Raw genomic sequence first — 10,796 nt, forward strand, 5'->3', positions numbered from 1 at the left:
CTATACTTTTTAGCACGTAGCTATTTATTATTAGCATTGTTCTTCCGAGGTCTGATTTCTTTTTAACTATAGGAAATGCGTTTTTCTAAGATTCATAAACTTTTGGGATTGACTGTATAGTCAATACATCCTTAATCCGAGTGCTATTCGCACGTGCCTACTTATCTCGCTGCAATATTATTTTTCTTTTTTAATTTTTTCTTAACAATATTAAAACCTGAATTGAGGGAACAGCGAACTTTAAGATTGTCTCTAAAGTGTTCTAACGTAAACACATGCGAATAAGCTCAAAAGAAATTAAACTATGAAAAGTTTAACATGATACTGACAGATTGGAATCAAAACGTATGATGGCTCTGTTTAACTGACAGCAGCCGTTGCAGTCTTTAGGCACTATTCTTCGCCCCCTTACTTCAGCTGTCCCTTACCAACCATCGTTCACTCTAACATTTCTCGATAACGATTTGGTGGCTGTTTCCAAACCGCAGCAGGGATCGCAGTATCTCGGTCCAACGCCACCTCATCCCAGGATGTACTGTACTGTTCCAGGGTTCCACATACCTATCTCTGGTAAGTGGATACAACATTTCTTGTTGATTTCACCTTTCTTACTATGGTTTGCAATATTTTATTATTATCTTTTTAATTCTTTAAATTACGAAAATATGTTCATTACAGACGCCGGCAATCGCAACATATCGTCACAAGGTTTAATTTCTGGTAATAAGATGGAAACACAAAGTGTTATAGTGAGCAAACCTTATCCAGTTTCGACATCATCCACCACGTCGACTTATCGTGGAATGAGTCATCCTATAACACGTCTCGCCGACTCCGAAAAAAACGAGAACCAGATAGGAAACAACCATGCCAAATTTTATGGTAAATTATTAAACATTTTCTTCGCTTGGTAACCGATTAACCGAGCTCATATCTAGTAGAACTTATTGAATTGATAAATCTTATCTGTTTCTTCTTTTCAGTAACTAATGTGAAATCAGAGAAAGAAAGGAAAGACACAGTGAATATTCTTCTGCCTGCCACGAATGATAAACACAAACAACCGTCTACTCCGCATACTCCTCACACACCTCTAAGTAATCATGGTGGTAATGATATTCCTACGAATAAATCGTATTCTATGGATGAATCCCAATCTAACGACGTAGGGCCGAGCAAGGGTCCTTTTATGCTAGCGCCGACTCCGGCGCAACTTGGTCGAGCGCCGTTACAAAGGAGACAATCAATGGGTGAGTTTTTATGAACTTTTATATGACTTTTATATCTCGGATAATTGGATTACATGTATAAAATAATAATAGTGTAGAAAATAATTTCAAAAATGTCTATTAATATATCAGCGAATTTACCGAAAAATAATCGAGAATTCCGGTTAATCGGAAGTCTACTGTACTAAAATTATCTTGTTAATTTTAATTTCGTCTATTGAAATGCTCTTTATATAAGTATTTTTCTCACTATTTTTTTCAGCAATGCCTCCCACATCGAATGCAGGAGACCATGGGCCTTTGACATCTCAACATTGCGACAATCGTTCGCAAATTACTACATCTCAAGCGTCGGAGGTACAGCAACAACAAAATTTTACAGAATCTCATGCTTCACCGTCACCATCCACGAAGAAAGGTTCTTTCTTCAAGAAGAACGTCGAAGATGGAATGGATAGGTGTGCCACGTATTAATTACATTTATAACAGAAAATGAAAGTGAATAATACATAGATATTCAATGTCGAGTTTATGAAAAATGTGTTTTCAGAGTTCTCGAACAAGTGAATTTTCAAGAAAAATTCTCGTCCTTGCCAGAGTTTAAACCGGAAGATATACAAAGTCCAAGTGCAATCAGTATCAACACGGCAGGTTCGTCTGGACATGGTTCAGTGGTAACATCTGGCTTGCACCCATCAAATTTGCAATCATCGATGCAAATGCAAAGTTATCGAAAAAAACCTGCGCAGGGACCTCATAGGCCCACAAGTAACTATTTAAATCATTCATCCTCTAAATCCCATATTCTCAGGTTGAAAAACGTATACATACATCCTCTTTTTTAAACAGTGAATGAGGACGATATCGAATCAGATACGCCAGTATCCGCCACACCGAAATCAACTTCCAGCGTCAAGTTGACAGGAAACACATTCTTTGGTCCAGATTTCAATGTTGACGCATACAGAGCTAATAATGAGTTGGTGGGGGACGTTGATGCTAGTTCTCCCAGGACTCCGAAGACACCCGGCGGCGGTGCTGGAAACACGATGAGTATCGGCAGAAGCGAGAACGAACGGGGTCACAGGAAAGTACTGGAGCAACGTCGACACCTCGTCATGCAATTGTTTCAAGAACATGGTTACTTTCCCTCGACGCAAGCTACCACGACGTTCCAAGCGAAACACTCGGACATATTCCCTAACAAAACAAGTTTGCAATTGAAGATTCGAGAGGTCAGACAAAAGTTGAAAGCTAACTCGACACCCATGAGTGCTAACAGTCTGGTTAGTCCCCTTCCTGTTTCTGAAGCTTCACCTAACGTGACTGGTAATTATTAAATCCATTTGTCATTTATTACATTGACCAAAGAGAACATTTGTCTCGTTCTCTAACATACAGGTGCTTGAAAGAGATACAAATTTTCCGTATAGGACCATTGACTGCTCCTCCTACATCGATGGGAGCTCCACATTCACTGCCTGTAAGCAGTAGTGGTAGCTAGCGCCCACATGCCAACTGTGATACTACGCATCCCCTTACTTCACAGCATGAGTACATCATTATTCATTGAGATGAAGGAAAGTTTTTATTTGGGAAGATTGTTGATGTACAACGTATTTCTTCTTTTTCTTTTTTTATTTTTTTTTCTTTCTTTTTACGAGTTGTGAAGTGCTGCAAGGCTTTAGTGCAATTCGAACATTGATTGTAACCTGGTGCAGGTGACTTATACATACATAGGAAGGCATATCAAGGTGAGTTTGATGTACACATATCAGCAAGCTCTCTTCGTGTTGTACATAAAAGGTAAGAAAAATGGAGCATTGTATCGAGTGTTTCGCGAGAGATTACCAACGTTAAATTAAATTTGTGTGTTCGAGTATCTGTGTTATGTCGGAATATATAACGATGACGTGGAGTTGTGAAATATTTGCGCATTGAAGAATCTAGCTGTATATTATAGAAATAACCATGTTTGTTAGCGAATTAGAAGCTCAGAAAAATTGCAGGCTTAATCGTACATTGTCGTATTGCTTATCAAAACGATACGAGAATGGGGAAAATGATAAAATTGTTTTGAGATTTGTGTATGTAATTCGCATAAAAGATGAGCTTTCTTCACTCAGAAGGAAAGACAATACTCTGCCACATTCTAAGCACCCAAACAAGTTATAAATAATATAGAAGCGTGGAAATTATTTTACTAACATATTCGTTATGAAATCAATAATTTCATAGTTATACGATTCCAAATATACACAAACGATATTTGTACATCGAAACACCTTGAAAGGATTATTCGAAGGCCTAAGCCATTGTTAAACATTGTTAAGAAAAATACTGAGATCCAAGTAGGAAAAAGGGAGGGGGAGAGAGAAAGAGAGAGAGAGAGAGAGAGAGAATTTGTGTGATACAGAGGTATGAATTTTTGAATACGTGTAGAAGATGCGTGAATGTTTTTCTTTTTTTTTTAAGAGAGAGGGAGATAGGGAGAGAAAGAGGAAGAGAAGATCGTAATCAGAGAGTATTAGAATTAACGAAGCATTATAAAATGAAATCAGAGTTTATATACTTTAGTTATACTTTATATAATATATATATATGAAGAAGTCTACTGTACTAAAATTATCTTGTTAATTTTAATTTCGTCTATTGAAATGCTCTTTATATAAGTATTTTTCTCACTATTTTTTTCAGCAATGCCTCCCACATCGAATGCAGGAGACCATGGGCCTTTGACATCTCAACATTGCGACAATCGTTCGCAAATTACTACATCTCAAGCGTCGGAGGTACAGCAACAACAAAATTTTACAGAATCTCATGCTTCACCGTCACCATCCACGAAGAAAGGTTCTTTCTTCAAGAAGAACGTCGAAGATGGAATGGATAGGTGTGCCACGTATTAATTACATTTATAACAGAAAATGAAAGTGAATAATACATAGATATTCAATGTCGAGTTTATGAAAAATGTGTTTTCAGAGTTCTCGAACAAGTGAATTTTCAAGAAAAATTCTCGTCCTTGCCAGAGTTTAAACCGGAAGATATACAAAGTCCAAGTGCAATCAGTATCAACACGGCAGGTTCGTCTGGACATGGTTCAGTGGTAACATCTGGCTTGCACCCATCAAATTTGCAATCATCGATGCAAATGCAAAGTTATCGAAAAAAACCTGCGCAGGGACCTCATAGGCCCACAAGTAACTATTTAAATCATTCATCCTCTAAATCCCATATTCTCAGGTTGAAAAACGTATACATACATCCTCTTTTTTAAACAGTGAATGAGGACGATATCGAATCAGATACGCCAGTATCCGCCACACCGAAATCAACTTCCAGCGTCAAGTTGACAGGAAACACATTCTTTGGTCCAGATTTCAATGTTGACGCATACAGAGCTAATAATGAGTTGGTGGGGGACGTTGATGCTAGTTCTCCCAGGACTCCGAAGACACCCGGCGGCGGTGCTGGAAACACGATGAGTATCGGCAGAAGCGAGAACGAACGGGGTCACAGGAAAGTACTGGAGCAACGTCGACACCTCGTCATGCAATTGTTTCAAGAACATGGTTACTTTCCCTCGACGCAAGCTACCACGACGTTCCAAGCGAAACACTCGGACATATTCCCTAACAAAACAAGTTTGCAATTGAAGATTCGAGAGGTCAGACAAAAGTTGAAAGCTAACTCGACACCCATGAGTGCTAACAGTCTGGTTAGTCCCCTTCCTGTTTCTGAAGCTTCACCTAACGTGACTGGTAATTATTAAATCCATTTGTCATTTATTACATTGACCAAAGAGAACATTTGTCTCGTTCTCTAACATACAGGTGCTTGAAAGAGATACAAATTTTCCGTATAGGACCATTGACTGCTCCTCCTACATCGATGGGAGCTCCACATTCACTGCCTGTAAGCAGTAGTGGTAGCTAGCGCCCACATGCCAACTGTGATACTACGCATCCCCTTACTTCACAGCATGAGTACATCATTATTCATTGAGATGAAGGAAAGTTTTTATTTGGGAAGATTGTTGATGTACAACGTATTTCTTCTTTTTCTTTTTTTATTTTTTTTTCTTTCTTTTTACGAGTTGTGAAGTGCTGCAAGGCTTTAGTGCAATTCGAACATTGATTGTAACCTGGTGCAGGTGACTTATACATACATAGGAAGGCATATCAAGGTGAGTTTGATGTACACATATCAGCAAGCTCTCTTCGTGTTGTACATAAAAGGTAAGAAAAATGGAGCATTGTATCGAGTGTTTCGCGAGAGATTACCAACGTTAAATTAAATTTGTGTGTTCGAGTATCTGTGTTATGTCGGAATATATAACGATGACGTGGAGTTGTGAAATATTTGCGCATTGAAGAATCTAGCTGTATATTATAGAAATAACCATGTTTGTTAGCGAATTAGAAGCTCAGAAAAATTGCAGGCTTAATCGTACATTGTCGTATTGCTTATCAAAACGATACGAGAATGGGGAAAATGATAAAATTGTTTTGAGATTTGTGTATGTAATTCGCATAAAAGATGAGCTTTCTTCACTCAGAAGGAAAGACAATACTCTGCCACATTCTAAGCACCCAAACAAGTTATAAATAATATAGAAGCGTGGAAATTATTTTACTAACATATTCGTTATGAAATCAATAATTTCATAGTTATACGATTCCAAATATACACAAACGATATTTGTACATCGAAACACCTTGAAAGGATTATTCGAAGGCCTAAGCCATTGTTAAACATTGTTAAGAAAAATACTGAGATCCAAGTAGGAAAAAGGGAGGGGGAGAGAGAAAGAGAGAGAGAGAGAGAGAGAGAATTTGTGTGATACAGAGGTATGAATTTTTGAATACGTGTAGAAGATGCGTGAATGTTTTTCTTTTTTTTTTAAGAGAGAGGGAGATAGGGAGAGAAAGAGGAAGAGAAGATCGTAATCAGAGAGTATTAGAATTAACGAAGCATTATAAAATGAAATCAGAGTTTATATACTTTAGTTATACTTTATATAATATATATATATGATATATAGAGATGAAAGAGAAAAGAACTATAGAGAACTGCGATATAAAAACATTGCACAAAATTTATGTAAACGCAGTTGGTGAACGATGTTTATTTTACTTGTAAATACTATGGTATGACTCAAAGCGGGATATATCCAGAGAGTTTAAAAAGAAAAGTATCTATATACGATGCTGCGTCTGAGAAATTTTCACGACAAAGGCATTCTTTTTGGTGATTTATAGATTATAGGAAAGAAAACAGTGGGGATTAAAAAGAAAAAAATCGTGCCATTGTGCGGCGACAAAGAAAGGGAATGCATGCGTAACAAGTCCCTTGATAGTAACGAATTAATTGTTAGACACCACTCGATATAGATAATATGTAATACGTTTCCCATATTCTCGAGAGAAAGTACTTATCTACTGTTTTTTAGAGCTCCGCTCAAATTCGACGCGATCGAGAGATTTTTCGTTTTATAAGTATTTTAAAGTCGAGCTGCTGTTTTTCATTACATAAGCGTATATTAATTTTTTTTTTTTATTTTTTTTGAGGCCGATTTAGATGTAAGCGGTTTTATATGGGCCGTCTTTTTTTTTCTTTTTTTTGTGGCCGTGACAAGTTATTTGCTTTTATCTTTAATATTAAGTGCAATCATGCACGGGTGATCTATACATTTGCAAATAAAGAAGTAAACGTCCGGAAGAGAATATGATGTCTAAATTTATTAAAGATACACACACACGTCGCCATTTGAACGTTTTGTTATTACGTTTTTAAAGATTGCTAATTGTGCGAGAAAACTACGGGTACTCCGTATCTCGTTTATTTTAACGCGTTTTATCGATCAAGCGATTACTTTTACGTTTATAGAAATATTTTCATCGATACCATGTCGTATGTACGCGTTGAATTTCAGCGGAGATTGTTGAATTTGGCTGTAAAATAGATTATGTAATTAGTGATACACTTATTAAAAAGAAAAATAAAAAAAGCGCACGTCGACAAGCCACGGCACGCATATATTGTAGTTAGAATAGGTGTACAAAACCTATTCTACGTATTTTGTAAATAAGAAATAAATACTATACACTACTTGGAATATATATATATATTATATAAAAAAAATTTAAGATAAATCTCCGAAGCGGTAGAGTAGAGCATTGTAATTTGTAGCATATAACAATTATGAGGAAGAGAGAGAGAGAGAGAGAGAGAGAGTGAAAGTGAGTAAAGAGAGAGTGTGCGGGCAGGATTAAGATACGAAAAAGAATTTACAGAATCGTGTGGGCCTTCAATTCTTGCGCACGAGATATTTCCCCACTCTCCTCCAAAGTTGAACCCTTTCCTAAAAAATGTTAGGATATTATTTGTATATAATATATATATATTATACATTACTCTCTTACTATTATTTTTTTTTAACGATTTATTATTTCATTACGGAGCGTTATAAATGCATTGGTGGTAAGCGTTGATGTTGGAAGCAATAAGGGACACTTGATATCTGCGCTGATCAGTCCTGCATATAGTGTACTCCTAAGAAATTTTATTACTCCCTTGAAATACGAAAATCTGTTTTCGTTCTTTCATACCGTATTTATTACATTCAAAGATATAACTTCTAGTATTCATATTCGTTTTTATTAGAAATCATGAATTCTGTTTGCAACATATTTTGTAAATAATGCCACGTACCTTTCTCGTCGAAAATAGTATTTTTCTTTTTTAAACACTCTTAAGTGTAAGCCGATTTTAAAGTTCATTTCGAGACGAAATTTCATCAAAGCATTTATGAAGACACAGAGTGTTATTTTGAACTTAACATCATTCAGCAAACTTTTTTATTGTATGCATACATCGTTTTATTACAGAAAATATTTTAAACGCATCGCGTGCGCTTTATTTTAAATTTTTTATGGCTATCTGCGATAATTTTAATTGTTTATAATTTAATTGCAGTTAGAATTAAAAAAGAAGATGATTTTTAATAAAAAGTCCTTGTCTCTATGTTACGAATATGAAGAAAAATACGTTTTCATATCTCATAATTTATCCCAGGAATAATGAAATTATTTGTCGAGCGGGACTTCTATACAGGAGTGGATCTTAAACGGAGATCAAGTGTCTCTTGAACACTTGCTGCTCTTCTCAAAAAATTTAAATCGATTATCATATTTTGTACTTGCGTCAACTAGTAAACTATTTTTCAGTATTGATAAGATTTCGAAGCTACTTTTTTCACAGTTTTTCTTCCTCTTTTCTTCTTTTTCTCGAAGTCAAAGAACAAACAAATGAAACGAGGAGCCGATAAAAAAAAAATGGTGATGAAACATGTTCCGTGATTCAGCAGCCATAAACGTGACTGTGATCTAGGAAAAACAGGAGTAAAAGTAAAAAGTGGCGGCTACTCTACCGGCAGTTTCTTCACCAAGTGCATATTTGTAAATTATCTTCCCAAATCCATTTCCTCCTGTTGTAAGATATAAACGCACTTCGAGTAAACTCTAGACACCTACGAAATAATTCTACTCCAGTTCTTTCGCTCTTTTTTTTTCAAATATGTTACTCACTATTCAGCAATAATGTATTCTTATCGCAGTCTAAATCGCTATTTCATCATCCTGTTACGGTCATTTTACTAGGCTTTATAGCTACGATTACTTTTAAATAGCAAAACTCATCGAAACGATGCGCTCACGATAATTCATTTATCGTCCGTCAATCTTGCAATTTATAAAAGAAGAGATTGAAACTGGCAAAACCAATTAAGATTTTTTTGCACACGTAAACCGGCTTACGAAAGTATTTGGATAGACAGCATAGAAAACTTGTATACCTAATATTAATTACTTATCAATGTAACAATAAATTATACATGATGTGTACGGTTTCAACAATTATTTCGCAACAGTTTTGAAGTAGCATAAAGTTTTGAAAAATGTAATTTCATTATTTAATTGTTGTTATTTAAAAGAAAGATGTAATATTTATATAAATTACAAAGTTTTATATATATACGCACGTAAGAGAGCATCATTGCAATTCTTATTCAAATTTTACGTATCATATTTTGCAATCTGAATCTAGACACGTTAGCAATAAATAACTCATGTAACTTTTACTGTGTTACGTTCTCGAAAACCCATAAATAATGTGAATTCGATATAAAAATTTTGTTCAGTACAATATGGTGTTGAATAATAGTTTCTATGATAAGCGTTCAAATACTTTCGCGAGCTATTGTGTACATATAAATGTGTGAATAAGATACAAAAGCGATGGAAATGTTGCGATTTTAAAACCGATGCCCCTTTGCACGAGAACCAGTTGGACCAAATCGTCGATACCTATCGGCGTTTTCACTCACAAACGCATTTACATTTTCTAAAGGCACGGAATACAAGGGATATATTAGTATAATGATGCAAGACGTTTGCACGAGGAAAGAATATTGTGGCATTTGCGACGGACTATTGTATATTCAGAGAGCTTAGAAAAAAGAAAAAACACCTTTTTAAAACGACACACGCATATGCATAAACAGTAGGTGATTCGCGTTTCAATTCGTTCAATTACCAATTTCCAGTAAAATTCCTTTAACATTTGTTTAGAAGAAAAGACTACAAGAACAAATGAGGAAATTTTATGTCTATAGAATGTGAGAAAGTATGAACATTTTAAGTTTAGTAAAGTCTTGGCCATTAATTTCATATACACGTGCATCATACGCGTGGTTCGTTTAAAGAGGTATTTTTGTATACGTATATTTCATACCAAAATAAAAGGATACGTGTAAATGAATCGACGAAAGTGGAGTACGATTTCTTTTCCGTTTTTTATTGTTTTAAATTATTTTATCCGGGACATTATAATTTCCAAATAATTTTTAAAACATTGCAATGTTAAAGGATTATCGATGTTTCTTATTTTAAAAGGTTTATTAAAATTGCAATAATATTAGAGTAACACGATACGATTACACATATGAATTATATTTTTATCTATTTTTTTGTGATTAAATCTAAGCATTTTTATGGTGCGTCGCAATCGAATTTTTCTACGTAGAACTATATACATATTTGCAGATTAGGAATTAAATTAACGTCAGTTTTCGATAAATACTCTACGATCTTTTTCTCGAAATAGATATTGATTTTCAAAGTCGTAACGTTAACGAAATTCATTGGATTTGGACTAATGTACATACACACGTTAAAGACATTAACAAATAAGATAATGCGATAAGATTAAACCGCGGTTATGCCGTTTACCTTCTGAAAACAACCTTGCAACGTGACTTCCGTTACATTCAGATCACGATCTATGTATTATAATTTTAATGGAAAGTTCTAAGATTACATAGTTGCTCACGATATTGAGTATAAATACACGTATGCTAATAAATTGTTTAGCCACAATCGTTTGGTCAAGGGATTGGCAGAAAATTAATACTGATGTCTTAAGAAATTGTAAGAATTTAAATTTAAAAATCAACTTACTTCAACTTTCTAGAATCGAATGTATTTTTTCACCAATTTTCACTAT

At 35.0% G+C, this 10,796-nt stretch overlaps 1 protein-coding gene across 17 annotated transcripts in view; it reads left to right on the forward strand.

Moving 5' to 3' along the window:
* cic (Putative transcription factor capicua) overlaps window positions 1–7,347 on the forward strand; it is a 41,343-nt gene extending 33,996 nt beyond the window's left edge. For 13 of the 17 annotated variants that reach the window (XM_026813737.1, XM_026813743.1, XM_026813742.1 and 10 more), the window contains 7 exons: window positions 372–570; window positions 679–882; window positions 984–1,250; window positions 1,492–1,687; window positions 1,780–1,997; window positions 2,079–2,558; window positions 2,663–3,828. In XM_026813737.1, the coding sequence (XP_026669538.1) occupies window positions 372–570; window positions 679–882; window positions 984–1,250; window positions 1,492–1,687; window positions 1,780–1,997; window positions 2,079–2,558; window positions 2,663–2,733 (1,635 nt within the window). In that variant the 3' untranslated portion in view covers window positions 2,734–3,828. Of the gene's footprint in view, window positions 1–371; window positions 571–678; window positions 883–983; window positions 1,251–1,491; window positions 1,688–1,779; window positions 1,998–2,078; window positions 2,559–2,630; window positions 3,829–4,228; window positions 4,433–4,513; window positions 4,994–5,097 lie in introns of those variants that run through there. The other 4 variants (XM_026813753.1, XM_026813749.1, XM_026813745.1 and 1 more) reach the window with 4 other exon arrangements.
* Window positions 7,348–10,796: the final 3,449 nt, after the last annotated feature.

This window comes from Ceratina calcarata, unplaced genomic scaffold (genome assembly GCF_001652005.2).
Source record: "Ceratina calcarata isolate Rehan_Ccalc_2016 unplaced genomic scaffold, ASM165200v1 scaffold35.2, whole genome shotgun sequence".
Classification (NCBI taxonomy): domain Eukaryota; kingdom Metazoa; phylum Arthropoda; class Insecta; order Hymenoptera; family Apidae; genus Ceratina; species Ceratina calcarata.